The 26,267-nt window shown below is 33.0% G+C and overlaps 3 protein-coding genes across 5 annotated transcripts in view; 2 read left to right on the forward strand and 1 right to left on the reverse strand.

Annotated features, from left to right (window-relative positions):
* Positions 1–15,007, reverse strand: part of prkcab (protein kinase C, alpha, b) — a 259,108-nt gene extending 244,101 nt beyond the window's left edge. Inside the window, 2 exon segments of the mRNA XM_072915832.1 lie at positions 14,513–14,544; positions 14,653–15,007. Coding sequence (XP_072771933.1) covers positions 14,513–14,544; positions 14,653–14,819 — 199 coding nt within the window. The 5' untranslated portion in view covers positions 14,820–15,007.
* LOC133615638 (uncharacterized) lies at positions 5,332–9,907 on the forward strand. The gene is made up of 3 exons (XM_061974380.2): positions 5,332–5,482; positions 5,562–5,623; positions 9,224–9,907. The coding sequence occupies exons 1-3, from the start codon at positions 5,460–5,462 to the stop codon at positions 9,853–9,855; spliced, it is 717 nt and encodes a 238-aa protein (XP_061830364.1). The 5' UTR covers positions 5,332–5,459; the 3' UTR covers positions 9,856–9,907.
* Positions 15,008–22,842: 7,835 nt separating the features above from the next.
* cep112 (centrosomal protein 112) overlaps positions 22,843–26,267 on the forward strand; it is a 473,259-nt gene continuing 469,834 nt past the window's right edge. For all 3 annotated transcript variants that reach the window (XM_061974375.1, XM_061974374.2, XM_061974373.2), the window contains exons 1-2: positions 22,843–22,999; positions 23,115–23,220. In XM_061974375.1, coding sequence (XP_061830359.1) covers positions 23,121–23,220 — 100 coding nt within the window. In that variant the 5' untranslated portion in view covers positions 22,843–22,999; positions 23,115–23,120. The remainder of the gene's footprint in view (positions 23,000–23,114; positions 23,221–26,267) is intronic.

The raw sequence follows: 26,267 nt of genomic DNA on the forward strand, positions 1-26,267 counted from the left end.
ATTAATCATGAAATGCTGTTAGTATATTAAATAAATACTAATAAAAATATATATTTTTACAAACAGGAAGTCGCATTAATGATCCCCTGCTTACATCTCATTGTGCAACATGTGAATGCTTTATGGACTTTAATCATCTACATTAAAACATTGATTCATTTAATGTAGACACTTTTTCATTCAATTTAATAATAATTGTTACTTGGGGCAAATATTTCATACCTTGTAGGTGAGATATGTTTTAAATGTGTACTTATGTATGTGGCAGGTTTATTAAAAATGTGCTTTTGAATTACCTTCACAAATAAATTATTATTTTTTTTACATTTTTAAAGAATATTAAATTGTATAGTATATTATGATATTTGTCATTAAAATTATCTTAACTTTATATTATAAAGTTAAGATAATTTTAATTTGTCATTAAAATTATCTTAACTTTATATTATAAAGTTAAGATAATTTTAATGACAAATATCATAATATACTGTACAATTTAATATTCTTTAAAAATGTAAAAAAAATAATAATTAATTAATGATTAAAAATAAAAAAAACTACAGATGATATAAACATCTTTGTAATGAGAAAAACACATTTTAAACTAGTACAGTAAGATTATAAAGTTTATAATCTTACTGTACTAGTTTAAAATGTGTTTTATAAAGTTTATAATCTTACTGTACTAGTTTAAAATGTGTTTTTCTCATTACAAAGATGTTTACATCATCTATAGTTTTTTTTTAGTAAATTCCACAATCTAATTTACACAGCTTTACATTCTGTTAGATTATATTCTATACTTGTTTAATTATATTTGATTTATTGCTATAAATAATTGTACTGTTAGCCTAATATTATTGTTAGCCTTGTATTATTATAATTTCATATAATACATAAACAAATTACAAAATAACACATTTATGAATTCCATTTTTTAGGGCAATGACAAACGAAATATTTTGTAGTATCTTGTACATTTAAAGTGTATCATTATTTATTATTATATTTTAAAACTTATAGACTCTAAAATATATATATACATATATATATTGTTTTTCTCATTACAAAAGTGTTTACATCATCTGTAGTTATTTTTTTTTAGTAAATTCCACAATCTAATTTACACAGCTATACATTATATTTGATTATATTCTATACTTATTTAATTCTATTTGATTTATTGCTATTTATAATTTTACAGTTAGCCTAATTTTATTGTTAGCCTTAAATCATTATAATTTCATATAATACACAAACAAATTACAAAATAATGCACTTATGAATTTTGTTTTTAGGGCAATGACAAAAAAAAATATCTTGTAGTATCTTGTACATTTAATGCGTATCATTATTTATTATTATATTTTAAATCATATATTATAAAAACACAAACAAATTATTGTTTTTTTCATTACGGAGGTGTTTATACCATCTAAAGTTATTTTTTTTTAGTAAATTCCACAATCTAATTTTCATCGCCTTACATTCTATTTGATTATATTCTATACTTGTTTAATTCTATTTGATTTATTGCTATTAATAATTTTACTGTTAGCCTAATATTATTGTTAGCCTTAAATTATTATCATTTCAAAAAATACATAAACAAATTACAAAATAATACATTTATGAATTCCATTTTTTAGGGCAAAGACAAAAAAATATTTTGTAGTATCTTGTACATTTAAAGTGCATCATTATTTATTATTATATTTTAAATCATATACTCTAAAATATATACATACATATATATATTGTTTTTCTCATTACAAAAGTGTTTATATCATCTGTAGTTATTTTTTTTTAGTAAATTCCACAATCTGATTTACATAGCTTTACATTCTATTTGATTATATTCTATACTTGTTTAATTATATTTGATTTATTTCTATTAATAATTCTACTGTTAGCCTACTATTATTGTTAGCCTTATATTATTATCATTTCATAATAATACATAAACAAATTACAAAATAATACATTTATGAATTACAATTTTTAGGGCAATGACAAAAAGAAATATATTGTGGTATCTTGAACATTTTAATGTGTATTATTATTTATTATTATATTTTAAATCATATTTTATAAAAACACAAACAAATTATTGTTTTCTCATCACAAAGGTGTTTATATCATATATAGTTGTTTTTTTTAGTAAATTCCACAATCTAATTTTCATCGCCTTACATTCTATTTGATTATATTCTATACTTGTTTAATTATATTTGATTTATTGCTATTAATAATTGTACTGTTAGCCTACTATTATTGTTAGCCTTATATTATTATCATTTCATAATAATACATAAACAAATTACAAAATAACACATTTATGAATTCCAATTTTTAGGGCAAAGACAAAAAGAAATATATTGTAGTATCTTGAACATTTTAATGTGTATTATTATTTATTATTATATTTTAAATCATATTTTATAAAAACACAAACAAATTATTGTTTTCTCATCACAAAGGTGTTTATATCATATATAGTTATTTTTTTTAGTAAATTCCACAATCTAATTTTCATCGCCTTACATTCTATTTGATTATATTCTATACTTGTTTAATTATATTTGATTTATTGCTATTAATAATTTTACTGTCAGCCTAATATTATTGTTAGCCTTAAATTATTATCATTTAATATAATACATAAACAAATTACAAAATAATACATTTATGAATTCCATTTTTTAGGGCAATGACAAAAAAAATATCTTGTAGTATCTTGTACATTTAAAGTGTATCATTATTTATTATTATATTTTAAATCATATACTCTAAAATATATATATACATATATATATTGTTTTTCTCATTACAAAAGTGTTTATATCTGTAGTTATTTTTTTTTAGTAAATTCCACAATCTGATTTACATAGCTTTACATTCTATTTGATTATATTCTATACTTGTTTAATTATATTTGATTTATTTCTATTAATAATTGTACTGTTAGCCTAATATTATTGTTAGCCTTATATTATTATCATTTCATAATAATACATAAACAAATTACAAAATAATACATTTATGAATTACAATTTTTAGGGCAATGACAAAAAGAAATATATTGTAGTATCTTGAACATTTTAATGTGTATTATTATTTATTATTATATTTTAAATCATATTTTATAAAAACACAAACAAATTATTGTTTTCTCATCACAAAGGTGTTTATATCATATATAGTTATTTTTTTTAGTAAATTCCACAATCTAATTTTCATCGCCTTACATTCTATTTGATTATATTCTATACTTGTTTAATTATATTTGATTTATTGCTATTAATAATTTTACTGTTAGCCTAATATTATTGTTAGCCTTAAATTATTATCATTTAATATAATACATAAACAAATTACAAAATAATACATTTATGAATTCCATTTTTTAGGGCAATGACAAAAAAAATCTTGTAGTATCTTGTACATTTAAAGTGTATCATTATTTATTATTATATTTTAAATCATATACTCTAAAAAAAATTATATATATATATATATATATATATATATATATATATATAAATATTGTTTTTCTCATTACAAAGGTGTTTATATCATCTATAGTAATTTTTTTTTAGTAAATTCCACAATCTGATTTACATAGCTTTACATTCTATTTGATTATATTCTATACTTGTTTAATTATATTTGATTAATTTCTATTAATAATCGTACTGTTAGCCTAATATTATTGTTAGCCTTATATTATTATAATTCCATATAATACATAAACAAATTACAAAATAACACATTTATAAATTCCATTTTTTAGGGCAAAGACAAAAAAATATATATTGTAGTATCTTGTACATTTAATGTGTATCATTATTTATTATTATATTTTAAATCATATTTTATAAAAACACAAACAAATGATTGTTTTCTCATCACAAAGGTGTTTATATCATATATAGTTATTTCGTTTAGTAAATTCCACAATCTAATTTACATTGCTTTACATTCTATTTGATTATATTCTATATTTATTTAATTATATTTGATTTATTGCTGTTAATAATTTTACTGTTAGCCCAATATTATTGTTAGCCTTATATTATTATCATGTCATATAATACACAAACAAATTACAAAATAATACATTTATGAATTCCAATTTTTAGGGCAATGACAAAAAAAATATCTTGTAGTATCTTGTACATTTAAAGTGTATCATTATTTATTATTATATTTTAAATCATATACTCTAAAATATATATATATACATATATATATTGTTTTTCTCATTACAAAAGTGTTTATATCATCTATAGTTATTTTTTTTTAGTAAATTCCACAATCTGATTTACATAGCTTTACATTCTATTTGATTATATTCTATATTTATTTAATTCTATTTGATTTATTGCTGTTAATAATTTTACTGTTAGCCCAATATTATTGTTAGCCTTGTATTATTATAATTTCATATAATACATAAACAAATTACAAAATAACACATTTATGAATTCCAATTTTTAGGGCAAAGACAAAAAAAAAATATCTTGTAGTATCTTGTACATTTTAATGTGTATTATTATTTATTATTATATTTTAATTCATATTTTATAAAAACACAAACAAATTATTGTTTTCTCATCACAAAGGTGTTTATATCATCTATAGTTATTTTTTTTTAGTAAATTCCACAATCTAATTTACATCGCTTTACATTCTATTTGATTATATTCTATATTTATTTAATTATATTTGATTTATTGCTGTTAATAATTTTACTGTTAGCCCAATATTAATTTTAGCCTCATATTATTATCATTTCATATAATACACAAACAAATTACAAAATAATACATTTATAAATTCCAATTTTTAGGGCAATGACAAAAATATATATATTGTAGTATCTTGTACAATTATCACACTTTAAATCATATTTTATAAAAAACACAAATAAATTATTGTCAACATGTTCTACCAATTGTCTCTGCTCCTGTAAATTAAATAAATAATCAAATACATACAAACTGAAATATTTCCAAAATTCTCCAGCTTAACGTTTTATGGAACAAAATGTCAAAAGGAGCTTGAAAATAATGAATCCTCGCCTTTTAATGGTTATATTAGCCTGTTTTTGGCAGGAAATTCCCCCCCAAAATTATGTTTAAATTATTTACAAAAAAATATTGTGGAAAGTGATCCTAAACTTCCAGTTAAATTTAATAAATTGCGTCAGCTCTGCTCAAAAGTGTCCAATTTCCCTTAAAAAAAAAATATATATTCATTAAAATTTGCAATGCTATTTATGTAGCTGCAGCTTGAGTAATGCAACGCTGCAGCTTGAGTACCGTAATGCTTCACAGCTGCGACTCGTTGACGGCCCTTTAAGGAGCAGGTGAGCCAACACTCAGGAGTGCAGGCTCTGTCACATTTGCAGGGATCTTCTCTGAGGAACGCTAGTCTTCCTCTCCCAGCAGGCAGCCATGATCTTTGCAGCTCTTCTGTGGTATGTCATTGTTTTACACCGACCATACCTTTCTCTGCACTTCTTGTGATTACTACCAACAGGTGTGTTCCTCTCCCAGGGCCTACTGGATTTGTCTTTTGCTCTCCAGTGACGGTGTTGCTATGCCAGTGAAAGAAAAAGGTAAGGTTTTCTACTAGTGATGGGTTGATGAGGCGTCATGAAGCGTTTCGACACATTGCAAAACTGTATTGATACTGTGTCGATACTGTGTCACTAAATACTGACATCTGCTGGACATTAAAAATCCCTACAGGCAACCTATGGACCGACTCAACTGACACTGATTTGATGCCCTAGTACAGGGGTCACCAACCTTTTTGAAACCAAAAACTACTTCTTGGGTACTGATTAATGCGAAGGGCTACCAGTTTGATACACACTTAAATAAATAAATATATTGTCATTTGTAAGTTACACGTAAGTGTGATTTAAACAAGAATAGCTAAATAAATACATTTATATATATATAAAAAAATGGGTATTTCTGTCTGTCATTCCGTCGTACATTTTTTTTTTCCCTTTACGGAAGGTTTTTTGTAGAGAATAAATGATGAAAAAAACACTTAATTGAACGTTTTAAAAGAGGAGAAAATACAAAAAAATTTATAATAAAATTTTGAAACATAGTTTATCTTCAATTTCGATTCTTTATAATTCAAAATTCAACCAACAAAAAGAAGAGGAAAAACTAGCTTATTTGAATCTTTTTGAAAAAATTAAAAAAAGAATTTATGGAACATAATTAGTAATTTTTCCTGATTAAGATACATTTTAGAATTTTGATGACATGTTTTAAATTGGTTCAAATCCAATCTGCACTTTGTTAGAATATTTAACAAATTGGAGCAACCTATATTTCTAACAAAGACAAATCAGTATTTCTTCTAGATTTTCCAGAACAAAAATTTTAAAAGAAATTCAAAATACTTTGAAATAAGATTTAAATTTGATTCTACAGATTTTCTAGATTTGCCAGAATAATTTTTTTTGAATTTTAATCATAGTAAGTTTGAAGAAATATTTCACAAATATTCTTCGTCGAAAAAACAGAAGCTAAAATATTTATTATTCTTTACAATAAAAAAAAAATACTTGAACATTGATTTAAATTGTCAGGAAAGAAGAGGAAGAAATTTAAAAGGTAAAAAGGTATATTTGTTTAAAAATCCTAAAATCATTTTTAAGGTTGTATTTTTTTCTCTAAAATTGTATTTCTAAAAGTAATAAGAAGCAAAGTAAAAAAATAAATGAATTTATTTAAACAAGTGAAGACCCATCCATCCATCCATTTTCTACCGCTTATTCCAAGTGAAGACCAAGTCTTTAAAATATTTTCTTGGATTTTCAAATTCTATTTGAGTTTTGTCTCTTTTAGAATTAAAAATGTCGAGCAAAGCGAGACCAGCTTGCTAGTAAATAAATACAATTTAAAAAATAGAGGCAGCTCACTGGTAAGTGCTGCTTTTTGAGCTATTTTTAGAACAGGCCAGCGGGCGACTGATCTGGTCCTTACGGGCTACCTGGTGACCGCGGGCACCGCGTTGGTGATCCCTGCCCTAGTATATACAATAATATAAACCAAGTCATTGTATTTCATTTAGGATTATTTCATATCTTCATTTAAATAAAAATATATTTGTATCTTTTTTAGATACAGTCAATAAATAATGTGAACATGTATCATAACATGGAAATCTAAGAGAACGTGTTGTGGATGATTGTGGACTGGGAATTTATTTTATTTTATTTTTTTACACATTTTTATTAAAAAAAAAAAAAAAAAGAAAAGTTTTTCCGACGTATTACATTTTAGACGATTTCTCTTCTTAGTTATTATTTCTCCGGCTGTAGAAAAGAGCCGCTCACAGGGCACAGAGGAGGCGTCAGTGCGACACAGTTGGCGTATCGGTCACGTGACCAAAACAGCTCATGATCGGTCACGTGACTTTCTAAAAGCGGTACGCGCACCGACACAGGGTTTTGCTCTATGAGCTCGACGCATGCGCCGATGCATCGGTGTTGCCGGACCCATCACTAGTCCAATGTGTCCAACTTGTCATGTGGTGTGGCCCAGGGTTCTGTTCTGGGGTCGGTTTTATTTTTGTTGTATCTGATGCCTCTTGGGAGATTGATCAGTAGTTTTTAAAAATGTTTCTTATCACTTCTATTCAACTGTTATGCTCCTTCAATGATTCAGAATTTCACTTTTTATCTGAGTTCTTGGAGTGAGTCTCTATGAAAAACTGGTTGTCTTAATTTCCTCCAGATAATTTCTAACAAAACGGAAACTCTAATATTTGCCCCCGACTTAAAAAGATCCTCTTGATCAAGAAGTCCCTTGGTGCTCTGGGTGCATCTGTTAAAAGCAGCCTCGGAAACCTTGGCCTTGTGTTGGATCAGTCCATGTCATTGGCCAACTGACCAAAAATTGTTTCAATTCTCTTTTCACTCCAACAAGTAACTGCTAAAGAGACTTCAGACTGTACAAAATGCAGACTGGTGCACCCAGAACAGTCCAGATCACCCCTGTTTTATCCAGTCTTCATTGGCTTCCAGTTAAATTCCGCACTGAGTTTAAGATTGTAATCCTGCTATGCCCCTACTCTTCAAGGCGCAGCCTCCGGTCTTTAGGCCAGGGTCTTCTAAAGATCCCCAAATTGTTTTAAAACCTGTGGAGACCTGGCATTCCAGGCTATAGCTCCCAGACTCTGGAACAACTTGCACCAGTCCCTCTGTGATCTTGACTGTGTTGACACTTAAACATTTGAAAACTTCTCTTTTTAGTAAAGCTTTTAGTTAATTGACCTTTAACTATAATTTGCAGTCACCTTTGTGGCCCAGGGTTCTGTTCTGGGGCCTGTTTTATTTTTGTTGTACCTGATGCCTCTTGGGAGGTTTATCAGTAGTTTTTTAAATGTTTATCACCTATGCCGTATTCAACCGTTATGCTCCTTCAATGATTCAGAGTTTCACTTTTTATGAGTTCTTGGAGTGAGGAGACTGGTTGTCCTCTTTAATTTCCTCCAGATAACTTCAAACAAAACGGAAACTGATAATTGCCCCTGATAAAAAGATCCCCCGGACCAAGAACTCCCTTGGTGCTCTGGCTGCATCTGTTAAAAGCAGTCTCAGAAATCTTGGAAAACTGTTTAGTACCTCAGAAATATTTCTGAAGTGAGAAATTTGTTCTTAAATTTCGCCTCACAATTCTCTTTTCACTCCAACAAGTCAACGCTAAAGAGACTTCAGACTGTACAAAATGCGGCTGCTAGACTTTAGACCGGTGCACCCAGAACAGTCCAGATCACCCCCGATTTATCCAGTCTTCATTGGCTTCCAGTTAAATTCCACAAAGTTTAAGATTTTAGTCCTGACTTTCTGTGCGTTGCATGGTGGGGCCCCTCAGTACATCCCTGACTAGTTATGCCCCTACTCTTCAGGGCGCAGCTTCTGGTCTTCTAAAGATCCCCAAAACTGGTTTTGAAACCTGGCATTCCAGGCTATAGCTCCCAGACTCCGGAACAATCTGCACCAGTCCCTGTGATCTTGACTGTTAACTTTTAAGAAACATTTGAAAACTTCTAGTTAATGGACCTTTTTGTTATCTATAATTTGTAATCACCTTTGTATCTTTGTTACCCCTGTTTTTAATTGAATTGTTTTACTTGACCTATGTTCTGTACAGCGCTTTATAAATAAAATGTACTTGCTTACTTCTAGGTCACAGCTATCGTATCAGTCATGTCTCAAGCAACCTAGAGGATTCCGACGATTCGACATTGGATGAGCCTCTCGACTGGGAGGATCTACCATTGGACTACGACCTACAGCCAATCTGGGGAGCAAGTTCCCAAAATCAAGCGCTTAACGGCCCTGGTGCTGATGTCATGGAGCAACACCATGGAGTGAGTCCACCGTATCACTCTCTTGGGTACAAGCCAAGCAACCCTCAAAGCGGTGACCGCCATCAACCGTCCGCTTATCAGCCTGCGAACAGCGGTTTTACGAACTCAAACAAGGACCGTCAAGCCGGCCACATGAAAAGGGTAGACTTTGAGAGAATCTTTCAGTTCCCTCATGAAGGCTCCCAGCAAAACAATTACCCATCAGCCCATGGAGGCCAGCTGCCTGCTTACCCAGCATCGATGGGGTGGCCCGTTGGCTTTCCAACAGATAACCGACAGGTTCCCGCTTGGCAAAAGATGCAACTAGCAACCCGGGAAGTCCGTGGATCTCATGACTCGCCGCCTTCCAGCTATATCAGCCAGTATAGAGGACACTACACGCAAGGCAGGTCGAAGTTCAGCAGAGATAGCTACAGTCCAAATGTTGACCTTCCACTGATTTGGTAAATGCAATTGAGTGTGTATCATTATTTAACCTATTAAAATCATATTTTGAATATTTGCTGCCCGTTTGTGAAGTATGGCTGAAACTCTGATCTGGTTTTGTTACCCTGCCTCCTGATGGGCATATTGAATACTGGCTACTTTCAAAATAATGAAAATGTCACACAACACTATTGCACACCAGGGTTAGCAGAACAATACATTTATACCAGGAGTGTCAATTAGTGATGGGTTGATGAGGCGTCATGAAGCGTTTCGACACATTGCAAAACTGTATTGATACTGTGTCGATACTGTGTCACTAAATACTGACATCTGCTGGACATTAAAAATCCCTACAGGCAACCTATGGACCGACTCAACTGACACTGATTTGATGCCCTAGTACAGGGGTCACCAACCTTTTTGAAACCAAAAACTACTTCTTGGGTACTGATTAATGCGAAGGGCTACCAGTTTGATACACACTTAAATAAATAAATATATTGTCATTTGTAAGTTACACGTAAGTGTGATTCAAACAAGAATAGCTAAATGTATATATATAAAAAAAATGGGTATTTCTGTCTGTCATTCCGTCGTACATTTTTTTTTTCCTTTTACGGAAGGTTTTTTGTAGAGAATAAATGATGAAAAAAAACACTTAATTGAACGGTTTAAAAGAGGAGAAAATACGAAAAAATTTAAAATAAAATTTTGAAACATAGTTTATCAATTTCGACTCTTTATAATTCAAAATTCAACCGACAAAAAGAAGAGAAAAACTAGCTTATTTGAATCTTTTTGAAAAAATTAAAAAAATAATTTATGGAACATCATTAGTCATTTTTCCTGATTAAGATACATTTTAGAATTTTGATGACATGTTTTAAATTGGTTAAAATCCAATCTGCACTTTGTCAGAATATTTAACAAATTGGAGCAAGCTATATTTCTAACAAAGACAAATCAGTATTTCTTCTAGATTTTCCAGAACAAAAATTTTAAAAGAAATTCAAAATACTTTGAAATTAGATTTAAATTTGATTCTACAGATTTTCTAGATTTGCCAAAATAATTTTTTTGAATTTTAATCATAGTAAGTTTGAAGAAATATTTCACAAATATTCTTTGTCGAAAAAACAGAAGCTAAAATATTTCTTTACAATGAAAAAAAAAATAATTTACTTGAACATTGATTTAAATTGTCAGGAAAGAAGAGGAAGACATTTAAAAGGTAAAAAGGTATATGTGTTTAAAAATCCTAAAATCATTTTTAAGGTATTTTTTCTCTAAAATTGTATTTCTAAAAGTAATAAGAAGCAAAGTAAAAAATAAATGAATTTATTTAAACAAGTGAAGACCCATCCATCCATCCATTTTCTACCGCTTATTCCAAGTGAAGACCAAGTCTTTAAAATATTTTCTTGGATTTTCAAATTCTATTTGAATTTTGTCTCTTTTAGAATTAAAAATGTCGAGCAAAGCGAGACCAGCTTGCTAGTAAATAAATAAAATTTAAAAAAATAGAGGCAGCTCACTGGTAAGTGCTGCTCTTTGAGCTATTTTTAGAACAGGCCAGGGGGCGACTGATCTGGTCCTTACGGGCTACCTGGTGACCGCGGGCACCGCGTTGGTGACCCCTGCCCTAGTATATACAATAATATAAACCAAGTCATTGTATTTCATTTAGGATTATTTCATATCTTCATTTCAATAAAAATATTTTTTTATCTTTTTTAGATACAGTCAATAAATAATGTGAACATGTATCATAACATGGAAATCTAAGAGAACGTGTTGTGGATGATTGTGGACTGGGATTTTATTTTATTTTATTTTTTTACACATTTTTATAAAAAATAAAAAAAGTTTTTCCGACGTATTACATTTTAGACGATTTCTCTTCTTAGTTATTATTTCTCGGGCTGTAGAAAAGAGCCGCTCACAGGGCACAGAGGAGGCGACACAGTTGGCGTATCGGTCACGTGACCAAAACAGCTCATGATCGGTCACGTGACTTTCTAAAAGCGGTACGCGCACCGACACAGGGTTTTGCTCTATGAGCTCGACGCATGCGCCGATGCATCGGTGTTGCCGGACCCATCGCTACCCAACACTATTGCACACCAAGGTTAGCAGAACAATACATTTATACCAGGAGTGTCAATCATCAAAATCATGGCATTAAAAATAGACAACTTCAGATTGTTGTCTTTGGCTTACTTAGGCTAAAAAATAGAACACACATTCTGAAAATATTACAATAAAAATATAGAAGGGAAAAAAAAATACCAGCAGCGGTAAAGTTTATCCATGAAGGAAAGAAGAAATGTAATTATAACTGAATACAATTTTTAAATATTTCTTAACTTTTTTTATGACACTTTTTTTCAAAACAATATAGAATGTGAGATACAACAGGATAATGCATAAATTTATCATGTTTTCAAAACTCTTACAAAAAAGTGGAACCCCATTTTTATAACTTGATGGGGTCCCTGGGACCCCATTTTGAAAATTCCTAGTGCCAAAACACTGAGTAGGGATGTATATCAAGATTTTACTGATACCAATATCGAAATTCCCTCAAGTATTCATCGGTACTATGTCATTTGTGTTAGACGTGTTTTATTAGGGACCGCAATGTCCCTTTGGGACAGAGGACCCTATTGTAATTGTAAGGTTTTATTATTATTATTATACCGGCCGCCTCTTTGAGCTGTAATTTGACCCCCTTAACATGCTTCAAAACTCACCAAATTTGACGCACACATCAGGACGGGCGAAAATTGCAATCTAATCAAAAAACCAAACCCCAAAACTCAAAATTGCGCTCTCGCGCTCCCTTGGAAAAAACAGACAAAACTGCCTGTAACTTCCAGTAGGAATGTCATACAGACATGAAACAAAAACATCTATGTAGGTCTCACTTAGACCTAGATTTCATACACTGACATCTTTCAGCAAAAATCAACAGGAAGTTGGCAATTCCCCTTTTTTGCCTTTTTGAGCTGTAATTTGACCCCCTTAACATGCTTCAAAACTCACCAAACTGGACACACACATCAGGACTGGCGATAATTGCGATCTAATAAAAAAAAAAAAAAACCAAACCCCAAAACTCAAAATTGCGCTCTAGCGTCCCCTAGGAATAAAACAGACAAAGCTGCTCTTGGAAGAAAACAGACAAAACCGCCTGTAACTTCCAGTAGGAATGTCGTAGAGACATGAAACAAAAACCTCTACGTAGGTCTCCCTTAGACCTACATTTCATTCATTGAGAACCCCCAGCAAATATCAACAGGAAGTTTGCAATTCCCCCTTCAAAATAAAAGCTGGGTTAAAAACAGTCACCTTTTTTTAAACATTATCTCCTCGTTTGTCGTGTCGGCTTCAAACTAGCACAGGAGAGAGATCGTACCCTTCTGATTAAAAGTTGACGAAAGAGTTTTAATTACTGCTCCGGTTTGGATTTTATGTGCCGTCAAAGTCGGTCCCGTCCATCGCTGCTTGCAGCTTTAATTAATACTTGTTCTCGCCCGGAAAAAGGGTGGAATACCATCTCCGGGTTGGGGAGCAGACCCTGCCCCAAGTGGAGGAGTTCAAGTACCTCGGAGTCTTGTTCACGAGTGAGGGAAGAGTGGATGGTGAGATCGACAGGCGGATCGGTGCGGCGTCTTCAGTAATGCGGACGCTGTATCGATCCGTTGTGGTGAAGAAGGAGCTGAGCCGGAAGGCAAAGCTCTTAATTTACCGGTCGATCTACGTTCCCATCCTCACCTATGGTCATGAGCTTTGGGTTATGACCGAAAGGACAAGATCACGGGTACAAGCGGCCCAAATGAGTTTCCTCCGCCGGGTGGCGGGTCTCTCCCTTAGAGATAGGGTGAGAAGCTCTGTCATCCGGGGGGAGCTCAAAGTAAAGCCGCTGATCCTCCACATGGAGAGGAGCCAGATGAGGTGGTTCGGGCATCTGGTCAGGATGCCACCAGGACGCCTTCCTAGGGAGGTGTTTAGGGCACGTCCCACCGGTAGGAGGCCGCGGGGAAGACCCAGGACACGTTGGGAAGACTATGTCTCCCGGCTGGCCTGGGAACGCCTCGGGGTCCCACGGGAGGAGCTGGACGAAGTGGCTGGGGAGAGGGAAGTCTGGGCTTCCCTGCTTAAGCTGCTGCCCCCGCGACCCGACCTCGGATAAGCGGAAGAAGATGGATGGATGGATGGGTTTCTTGTTACCAACCATTGTGTATTATTCAAACTCCCCTAATTCAGCTGGCTAGTTGTTATCAAGAGTACTAAAAGCCTTTTCAACATGATTCTGACAACTAAGTAGGCTAAATAACTTTAAACTTTAATACATGCTCGGATAGGCCAGTATCGGTCAGTATCGGTATCGGTCAGTATCGGTATCGGATCGGAAATGCAAAAACAATATCGGTATCGGATCGGAAGTGCAAAAACCTGGATCGGGACATCCCTAGGTGACAGTACACCTACTTTGAGACAAGAAACACTGCCATAGATCATTGGTTCGCGGGCCGGATCTAGCCCGCGCGCCTCGACTTTGACACCCGTGATTTATACACTCGGCCAAAAGAACCACAGCAGCAAAACAGACTTAGTTTCAACCAAACCAGACAAGCGTTAAATTCATTGTAGGAATAATGAAAGTTTTTACCTTGACATTGGAATCCTTGCTTGCCAAAGCCCCTGCAGCAACAACAACAACAACAACAACAACAACAACAACAACAAACAACAACAAAAGAGTGATCACTAAGTGCAACGTGCAACTTTAGCACTTGAGCATCAGCTCACCATATGAAGTCCGTGCAGTGGCTGCAGAAGGTCGGCTGCTTGAAGAACCTGGCGGTAAATTTGTGGTTCTTCACTTCGTGCACGTTCTTCTGCCGCAAAGCGCCTTTGCGGGCGAATCTGTTCCCCACACCGGCGGAGTCGTTATAATGTAGAAGATGGTCAGCCATGGCGGGGAGGAAAAAAAGGGGGGGAAAATAAAACGGTTTTCGAGTACGCGACTTCAACTTTAATGTCGTGCAGTTGTTTGCCTCTTGTACAGGTGAATGCTCGTGCACGAGCCTCCGTGACAGATCGCGCGCCGCCGCCTCTCTGACTGAACCGCGGGAAGAAGAAAAAAAAAAGCGCGTCTTTTTCATTCACCCTGACTTTGGCAATGGTGCGTTCAATGACTGTAGGATTTTTGGCTTTTCACGGCACAATCAATAACAAAATGGAGTTGTCACGACGACAAAAGTCATTACTTCTCAAAGTTTTATTTTCACTACCGTAACAAAACTATTTAACACTACGTGAGTTTGTTTTTGTTTTTTGTTTTTAGAATAGAATACAATAGAATGGACTTTATTGTCATTATATTTGCATATAACGAGATTAAGGCATACTTGCCAACCTTGAGACCTCCGATTTCGGGAGGTGGGGGGGTGGGGGGCGTGGTCGGGGGTGGGACTGGGGCGTGGTTGTGGGCGGGGGCGTGGTTAAGAGGGGAGGTGTATATTGACAGCTAGAATTCACCAAGTCAAGTATTTCATATATATATATATATATATATATATATATATATATATATATATATATATATATATATATATATATATATATATATATATATATATATATATATATATATATATATGTATATATGTATGTGTGGGGGAAAAAAATCACAAGACTACTTCATCTCTACAGGCCTGTTTCATGAGGGGTTCCCTCAATCATCAGGAGATTTTAATGGAAGCATTCACATACCATGGTTTATATAGGGCACAGAGTGGGTGGGTACAGGCTGGCCTAGAGCGTGGTGATTGGCTCATGTGTCTATGGCGGCATGTTGTTACAATTTCGCTGCGCTTGTTGAGGGATGACAGGTCTGGACGGTAAATAATAAACAGTTTTTCTTTCAAGCATAGGTTGCATCTTTTATTACCACTATTGTAAGGTGTGCTGGATGCAAGAATTTGCCATGTTATTGAATATTCAACATTATTGTCTTTGAGGTTCCAAATGTGTTTGCTGAGTTCTGTGGTATTCCGCAGGTTTTGGTTCCTGAAAGAAGCCTTGTGATTGTTCCATCTGGTTTTAAACTCTCCCTCGGTTAATCCTACATATGTGTCGGATGTGTTAATGTCCTTGCGTGTTACCTTAGATTGGTAAACAACTGATGTTTGTAAGCACCCCCCGTTGAGAGGGCAATCAGGTTTCTTGCGGCAGTTGCAGCCTTTGTTGGTTTTGGGGTCGCTCTGTCCGGGGGCCGACGGCTCATTTGCAATTATATATATATATATATATATGTATATATATATATATATATATATATATATATATATATATATATATATATATACATATATATATATATATATATATATATATATATATATATATATATATATATATATACATATATATATATATATATATATATATATGCATATACATATATATACATACACATACATACATACATACATACATACATACATACACATACATATATATATATCTACATCCTGAAAATATGCAAACAAAACTGTGTTTAGATAATTGATACTTCAAACTTACATAAATAAATCTTAAGGAATATAACATAACTTGGCTTCTGAGAGCTTCAAAATGTAATGAATAAAATGCTAAAGTTGTTGATAAACAAGCAATTGTTTTAATAATTAAATATGGTCATTTTAAATGAATTATTATGATCATTTAAAATTAATTATTTCATATACGTTTATTTCAATGTATGATTCTATGGCTGGATGTAATAAGGAGTCAGAGAAAATACAAATAAAAACACAATTAATTTTGATGTTTTTAGCAAAATATAGTAAAAATGTATTTAGTTTTTTTGTAATTAATAAATATATTTATTTTTAGGTAAGATAAACATAATAATAGAATTTATCTCTAGTCTGGATGATTTAGTTCTTGTCACCCTGTTGTCCTCCTGTCATAAAAAAAAAAAAAGGCTGTCCTCACTCAGGTCCGCTTGGAGCTGGAGGGGGCGTGGCCTCCAGCTCCATGCTGAAAATCGGGAGATTTTCGGGAGAATATTTGTCCCGGGAGGTTTTCGGGTGAGGCGCTGAATTTCGGGAGTCTCCCGGAAAATTCGGGAGGGTTGGCAAGTATGGATTAAGGACTCCAATTTAAGGTGCGGTAGTGGGAACAAATATGGGGTAAAAATAAATAAATAATACAATAAAATAAATGACACAACAGGCAATAAGGAAAAAACTAACAATTGAAATAAACAGACTACTATCCAATAAAAAATAATAATCAATCCTGTACAGTATACAAAACACTATAGAAATACAAAATACTGTACTCTACTGCAGGGGCGCCGAAAAAAGGGGGGGGAGGGGTAAAGGAGACAGATTCTAGGGGCCCATGATGGAGGGGGGCCCAGAGAGGCCCCTAATGATGATGAAATTATAATACAGAAAAAATAATGACACTGTGTTGGGGGCCCTGTAAAGATTCTTTTCATGGGGCCCAAAATCCCTAGCGGCGCCCCTGCTCTACTGTAGTTGTGTGGGCTTCTGTGTGTTTTTTTAATTTGTATTTCTATTTATTGTTTTAATTGGTTTTACCCGTTTTTTTGTAATGTGGTTGTGATGTGGGAGAACTACACATGTTTCACCATATTTATTTTTATATTGTTTTTATATGTATTTATTTTGTTTTCATTCAATCATTGGTGGAGCTAAGGATAGTATTTGAATCCTCTTTTTAATATTTTTGTTCAGCACTTTGGAAACATTTTTGGCTGTTTAACCACTAAACCACAAAACATTCTGCGCATAGAATTTGCACCAAAAAAGCGATAGAGGATATATGGACCCATTTTTTATTTAAAAAAAAAAAATGCAATATTGCAATATTTGATCGTCATTGGGTCAATTTAACTGAATACATTTAAATATGCATAAAAAAAATTTTGTTTGTTTTTTTAATAAATTGTGACAAACTTTTTCCAAAACACAATATAGAAAGTGAGATATAACAGGATAATGGATACATTTATCATGTTTTCAAAACGCTTACTAAAAAGTAAGACCCCAAAAAATTACTGTGGGACCCCAATTTTATGACTTTACCATGAATTGATTAACGTTAAAGTTGAAAAACTTATTCGGGTGTTACCATTTAGTGGTCAATTGTACGGAATATGTACTTCACTGTGCAATCTACTAATAAAAGTCTCAATCAATCAATCAAAATTTAAACCGATCAAAAAAGTGGGAGCTGGTTTGCACAAACAGTCATTGAATGCAGCATACCAGGCTGCAGCTTTGCATACAGTATCACAAACTGCAGGCCTTCACCGCCACTGTGTGGATGAAAGTGGTATTCAATCCACTCCACTTTATTTATATAGCACATTTATATACAACAAAGATGTTTCCAGCGTCCATCCATCCATCCATTTCCTAGGGGTCCAATGTGCTGAACAAAAATATTAAAAACAAGATTCGAATACTATCCTTAGCTCCACCAATGACTGAATAAAAACAAAATAAATAAATATAAAACCAATATAAAAATAAATATGAATAAAAACAATTTTAAAAAGTAAAACCAATTAAAACAATAAATAGAAATAAAAAAATAAAGTGAAAAAACAGAACAACACAGTATTCGCCCCTTAAGCAAAAAAAAAAAAAAAAATTCCAAAACTTTATTTGCTCAATTTTACCAATAAAGAGCAAGTCTTAATACATTTAATACAATTTAATAAGTAAATGTTTCGGTGTGTAATTAAGCAAAAGTGATTGCAGCAGAAAATGTATCACCGTCAAATACTTTAGGCCAGTGATCCTCAACAGGCGGACCGCGGTCCATGTCCGGACCCAGCGACGTGTCCGTCCGGACCCAGCACGAATTATAGTAAAAAAAAAAAAAAAAAAAAAGTTTTTTTTTATTATTATAATTATAATTATTATAAAAAAATATAATAATTGTATTTATCTGTGAGTTATCGCTAGCGCAAGTCAACGTTCTTTGTTGTTTTTAGTCAAATATCTCCACGTTTCGTTTACACTTCTCGTGTCTCACTCACTCCGTCTCTCTCTCTCTCTCTCTCTCTCTCTCTCTCAGAGAGAGAAAGAGAGAGAGACGGAGTGAGAGCGAGAGAACGCCACTCTGATTGGCTAATTCCGGGGTATGGGTTGTCATCTCTTTCACAACGACGCGCTGATAGGCTGTTACCACCTGGGTCATGTGCACAGTGCATGGAACCTTTCGCTGCAGGCACACAGTTGTCTCGTATCGCTACTTCGCTAACTGTTCACTTGTCAGTCACTGAATGTGAATCAAATCACAATGGCATGCTCCAAGTTGGCTCAGGCTGGTAAAAGAAAGGTGGACAGGGAAAACCGACGTTTCAAGGAAGAATGGACAGAGCAATGTGTTTTCATCCTACCTACTGCAAGTACCAGACCAATGTGTTGCTCTGGTTGCTCTACTGTATGTGTCTACTATGTAACACTACTGTTGCTCTGGTGAAAAGTGAAAATCTGAAATGTCACTATCTGAAAGAGCACCGCGAATTTGAAGAGACATTTCCTCATGATTCAGAGCTAAGAAAAAAAGAAATCACGAGGCTGAAAAAGCCATATGAAACATCAAGCAAGATTTTTGTTAAATCTATGACACAACAACAAATAGCAACAGAGCAGTAACGTGCGGTGAGGTTGATGGCTGGTGAGGCACTGACTTCAACACAGTCAGATTTACAAACATATGAACCCTAAAGAGTATCTTATTCACCATTTGATTGGCAGCAGTTAACGGGTTATGTTTAAAAGCTCATACCAGCATTCTTCCCTGCTTGGCACTCAGCATCAAGACTTGGAATTGGGGGTTAAATCACCAACAATTATTCCCGGGCGCAGCGCCGCTGCTGCCCACTGCTCCCCTCACCTCCCAGGGGGTGATCAAGGGATGGGTCAAATGCAGAGGACACATTTTTTCAAAGTTCTTATTTATTTTTGTTTCAAAGAAAATATTTCATGTATTTTATTGGATATTTATTTTATTTTTGTTAATTTTAAGAAAATGTTAAACTACCTACCTCCTGCTATTATATAAGCTTGACCGATAATAAACGGACCCAGCCTGTTTCCAAAAAACATTTGTGGACCTTCAAGATTTGTACTTGAGGACCCCTGCTTTAGGCTATACATCAGGCCTGGGTAAATTATTTTGACTCGGGGGCCACATTTAGAGAAAAAAATGTGTCTGGGGCCCGGTATATCCATTTTTTAGGAACACTAATACAAAACCTCACAATAATGTCTGATTGAATGCTAAAAACGTTTTGACAGACCGCCTTAAAAAACGTAATGGAATTTTACATTTTTCTATGAGGGATAAAATACTGAATATTGACAAAATATGAACGTCACACTCCCTTCCGATCAACATATTTTACAATCGAGTGAAACGCGACAAAAATGCAACAAACAGGGAAATATGAACGCGGAGGGTACAAAACACAATCTCGTATATCTGATATTTGCTGAATTTCCCCCAAGAATAAATAAAGTACATTCTATTCTATTCTATATATCACTAAGCTTTAGAACTTTGTTGTGAAAATCTCCTTCCGCGTCTGTGGAAACGCTTCCCGCCCACACTGCTTGGTGCCTCGTCTGAGCTGCTGTGACGTAGATTACCATAGTAACTAATTAGATGACCTTAGTAACTCATCAGATGACCATAGTAACTAGTGTATCAGCCATAAGCGCAGGTTCCAACCATTGAAATACTTTGTATAGTTGAAGAATTACGTTCATTAGGAAACATCACTGCACATCATAATGGCGGCTACAATATCCATCTTAAAGATGTAAAAAAAATATTTGGGAATGTCCAGCGGGCCAGATTGAAAACCTCAACGGGCTGCATGTGGCCCCCGGGGTTTAATTTGCCCAGGTCTGCTATACATCATACGCAAAGAATAAGCTATTTAGTAAACACTTTTCGAATGTGTGGTTGTTTGTCTTCATTTATGGGCTTTTTTGAAAACATTTTTACAAACCTTTATTTATATTTTTTTTAATTTACAAATATATTTATATTATTCACATGTGAATTATGCTGTATAATAGACTGTATTTATATTATTCACATGTGAATAATGCTGTATAATAGACTATATTTATATTATTCACATGTGAATAATGCTGTATAATAGACTGTATTTATATTATTCACATGTGAATAATGCTGTATAATAGACTGTATTTATATTATTCACATGTGAATAATGCTGTATAATAGACTATATTTATATTATTCACATGTGAATAATGCTGTATAATAGACTGTATTTATATTATTCACATGTGAATTATGCTGTATAATAGACTGTATTTATATTATTCACATGTGAATAATGCTGTATAATAGACTATATTTATATTATTCACATGTGAATAATGCTGTATAATAGACTGTATTTATATTATTCACATGTGAATAATGCTGTATAATAGACTGTATTTATATTATTCACCTGTGAATAATGCTGTATAATAGACTGTATTTATATTATTCACATGTGAATAATGCTGTATAATAGACTGTATTTATATTATTCACATGTGAATAATGCTGTATAATAGACTATATTTATATTATTCACATGTGAATAATGCTGAATAATAGACTGTATTTATATTATTCACATGTGAATAATGCTGTATAATAGACTGTACTTATATTATTCACATGTGAATAATGCTGTTTAATAGACTGTATTTATATTATTCACATGTGAATAATGCTGTATAATAGACTATATTTATATTATTCACATGTGAATAATGCTGTATAATAGACTGTATTTATATTATTCACATGTGAATAATGCTGTATAATAGACTGTATTTATATTATTCACATGTGAATAATACTGTTCAATAGACTGTATTTATATTATTCACATGTGAACAATGCTGTATAATAGACTGTATTTATATTATTCACATGTGAATAATGCTGTATAATAGACTGTATTTATATTATTCACATGTGAATAATGCTGTATAATAGACTGTATTTATATTATTCACATGTGAATAATGCTGTATAATAGACTGTATTTATATTATTCACATGTGAATAATGCTGTATAATAGACTGTATTTATATTATTCACATGTGAATAATGCTGTATAATAGACTGTATTTATATTATTCACATGTGAATAATGCTGTATAATAGACTGTATTTATATTATTCACATGTGAATAATGCTGTATAATAGACTGTATTTATATTATTCACATGTGAATAATGCTGTATAATAGACTGTATTTTTGTTATTCACATGTGAATAATGCTGTATAATAGACTGTATTTATATTATTCACATGTGAATAATGCTGTATAATAGACTGTATGTATATTATTCACATGTAAAAAAATATCTAAGTGTTTATTGTTTATTGTGAGCGAACTGTGGTGCTGAATTTCCCCCAGGGATCAATAAAGTACTTTCTATTCTATTCTATTCTACTCTAAAAACAGTACAGAACCGCGCCAGGGGGTTGTGAACTCAATAAAGCAACTAAAGAAGAATGCAAAATGTATATATGTAGCAAAGTGTAAAGCTATAGGCTCACACAAGTTCTGTAAATAGTCCAAATTTGGACCAAAGCATCATAGTTTTCACAGCTTTGTGGTTGTTAGAGGTAGAAAGCGTTTTAAAGTAAAGTTATAATTATTTTTTAAAGACACAAAAAAACAGGTCGGGTATTGAGAAACTTACATTTTTGGGCTTTTTTATTTTTATTTTGTTTTACTTTTATAAACATTTATTTATAATAAGCAATATTTACATACAAGGCAAGTAAATAATACACGATTTCTGTCATACTCAGGATGAGGAAGAGGCGTAGAAGAAGTTATAAAAAAAAAGCCACGAAGAAGAACATTTCTATGGCAACCAGTAAAACCGGAAGTGTCGTAAAGCAGCTTGATGCTGACATTTTGAATCAAGTGCCGCTAAAGCTAAAACTAGTTAGCTTTTTGTTTTAATTATACGTTCTAATCTAGGCGTTTATTTATAAAGGACTGCCGAGTGATGGTTGTTCTTTAGAAGCAAAACCTAACAAAAACGAGGTAATTTGTCCGCGTTTGTTGCGAGCAGCACGTCAGCTACAATGTTGTGTTTTCTTGCCGTGTGTGCCAGATAATTGTCAATAACGATAATAATAATAAATGTTTTCCTTTCAAGTGCACCATGAGCAAAGATAACCAGTCAACGGCAACAATGAACGCAGAGTTCAACGGTTTTGTTCGGGATATGAAACCATATATCATCAAACACCCCAACGAGAGTGGTAAGAACTTCCGTCCATCCATTTTCCTACCGCTTGTCCCTTTCGTTTAACTCGCAATGTTTACTATCACGGCGTTGATGCATTTATTTGACTACAACACAGCGTTGCTATCTTGTATTTAACCCTTGTGTGCTGTTCAGAGGTGGGTAGAGTAGCCAGAAATTGTACTCAAGTAAGAGTACTGTTACTTTAGAGATTTATTACTCAAGTAAAAGTAAGGAGTAGTCACCCAAATATTTACTTGAGTAAAAGTAAAAAGTATGTTGTGAAAAAACTACTCAAGTACTGAGTAACTGATGAGTAACACACACACACATATCATATATATACATATATACACACAAACATATATATATATATTTATAAACACACACACATATAAATATATATATATATATATATACATACACACACATATATATATATATATATATATATATATATATATATATATATATATATATATATATATATATATATATACACATACACACACACACACACATATATATATATATATATATATATATATATATATATATATATATATATGTATATGTCTTAATAAGGTTATCCAAAAAATAGTGCTCGATACCGTAGTAGAGCGCAATATATGTATGTGTGGGGAAAAAAAATCACAAGACTATTTCATCTCTACAGGCCTGTAGAGATGAAATAGTCTTGTGATTTTTTTTCCCCACACATACATATATATATATGTATGTATGTGTGGGGAAAAATCACAAGACTATTTCATCTCTACAGGCCTGTTTCATGAGGGGGGGTTCCCTCAATCATCAGGAGATTTCTCCTGATGATTGAGGGAACCCCCCCTCATGAAACAGGCCTGTAGAGATGAAATAGTCTTGTGATTTTTTCCCACACATACATATATTGCGCTCTACTACAGTATCGAGCACTATTTTTTGGATAACCTTATTAAGACATATATATATATATATATATATATATATATATATATATATATATATATATATACATACATTGATATATACAGTATATAATTTATATTTATTTATTTTGCCGTTTTTGTTTGCATGTTAAAGGTGTTTTAATGAATATACATGCATGTTTAACATATATAGATTCCTTTCTTTCATGAAGACAAGAATATAAGTTGGTGTATTACCTGATTCTGATGACTTGCATTGATTGTAATCAGACAGTAGTGATGATAACGTCCACGTTTTCAAATAGAGGAGAAAAAAGTTCCTCCTTTCTGTCTAATACCACATGAAAGTGGTTGGTTTTTGGCATCTTATTTGTCCAGCTTCCATATTCGTTTTTATACACTTTACAAGAAATACATTGGCGGCAAACTCCGTAGCTTGCTAGCTTGTTTGCGCTGGCTTTCGGAGACTCTTGTTTTGAAAGCGCAAGCGCGATGGAGCGGCACTTTTATTGTGAAGACAGGAACTGTGCAGTCAGTCTTTAGGCTTTTGACGGGATGTACGGTTGAAATGGAAAAGGGTCTTTTTTCCTTCACACTTTTGATTGATTGGAACTTTTATTAGTAGATTGCACAGTACAGTACATATTCCGTACAATTGACCACTAAATGGTAACACCCCAATAAGTTTTTACACTTGTTTAAGTCAGGTCATGTGACCACCTGGCTCTGTTTGATTGGTCCATTGTCACCAGTGACTGCATCTGATTGGTGGAACGGAGTGAACGTCACCAGTGACTGTATTTGTTGAAACGCAGGCACTATGAAGGTCTGTCTGACAGACCAAAACAAACAAAGCGTGCATTAACAGATGGATAAAAAATAGTAGCGAGTAGCGAGCTGAATGTAGATAAAAGTAGCGAAGTAAAAGTAGCGTTTCTTCTCTATAAATATACTCAAGTAAAAGTAAAAGTATGTTGCATTAAAACTACTCTTAGAAGTACAATTTATCCCAAAAGTTACTCAAGTAGATGTAACGGAGTAAATGTAGCGCGTTACTACCCACCTCTGGTGGTGTTCGGGTCTGTGGGACACGTTTTCATTTTTCTATTAAAAGAAAAATGATACAATTAATTAATTTTTCAAACTGAAACTCACTGACTTTGGCTCATTTTCTGTGAAAAACATATATCAGAATACATATTTAATGACCACACACCATACACCCCCCCCCCCTACTAGAGATGCGCGGATAGGCAATTATTTCATCCGCAACCGCATCACAAAAGTCGTCATCCATCCGCATCCACCCGAACCAACATTTTATCAAAACCACACCAGCCCGCCATCCGCCAGTTGTTATATATCTAATATAGACGATACAAGCATATTAGTGAGGTTAGAAAGCTTTTGCCTGTTAAAGAAAGGAGACTGATCCAATGTAGCAGAGACATTCAATGCGTGCTAATATTATTTATCATTATTATAATATTATTGTCATTTCAATTAAAAAAGTGTTGACTATTGTTGCCAATGCCCTCAGATCAGGAGTGCGTTCCTCACACTTTGTGTGCGCAGTTGCAGCAAGCAGAACGAGGCTTTTAAGAAGTTAAACAAATGTTTTAGAAAGACAAGGCCTATATTTTCGTTAGGTAAAATTTTTTTTCTGAATTTATTTTAATGAATATTAACTTGTTAACGTTATAATGCTCAAATAGGGACGAGGGCGGGGTGCAGAGTGAAACAGTGAACAATTTCGTGACAAAGATGAACCTTTATTGATTGATCTGCAGCCATGACAAAATATCAGACAATCTCCATTGTCAACGACAGGCAGGAAAATAAAGATAAACACATAGCCTATGTTGTAGGCATAGGCTCATATGTTTTTAAGTTGAAATAAAAAAATAGTTAAAAAATGTGCCTCATAAGCCGTAGGCTGTCAATCACGCGCACAAACTTAAATTATACAATGACATATGTATGTCATCCCTATTTAAACAAAAATAAATTAAATAAATAATAATAATAAATTGCCTGCAACTTATTGGCCAAGGCAAAAAGCTGAAGGGGGGAAATCAAACCCATCAGACTGCACTTTATCATCAAACTTGAATTATAATGAAAATAGACGGTC

The sequence above is a fragment of the Nerophis lumbriciformis genome, linkage group LG22, assembly GCF_033978685.3.
Source record: "Nerophis lumbriciformis linkage group LG22, RoL_Nlum_v2.1, whole genome shotgun sequence".
Lineage (NCBI taxonomy): Eukaryota > Metazoa > Chordata > Actinopteri > Syngnathiformes > Syngnathidae > Nerophis > Nerophis lumbriciformis.

Coding starts and splice junctions, on each gene's coding strand:
- LOC133615638 (XM_061974380.2), top strand. CDS start 5,460: ATGATCTTTGCAGCTCTTCTGTG. Junction 5,483..5,561: donor ATCTTTGCAGCTCTTCTGTG/GTATGTCATTGT, acceptor TTCCTCTCCCAG/GGCCTACTGGATTTGTCTTT. Junction 5,624..9,223: donor TATGCCAGTGAAAGAAAAAG/GTAAGGTTTTCT, acceptor GCTTACTTCTAG/GTCACAGCTATCGTATCAGT.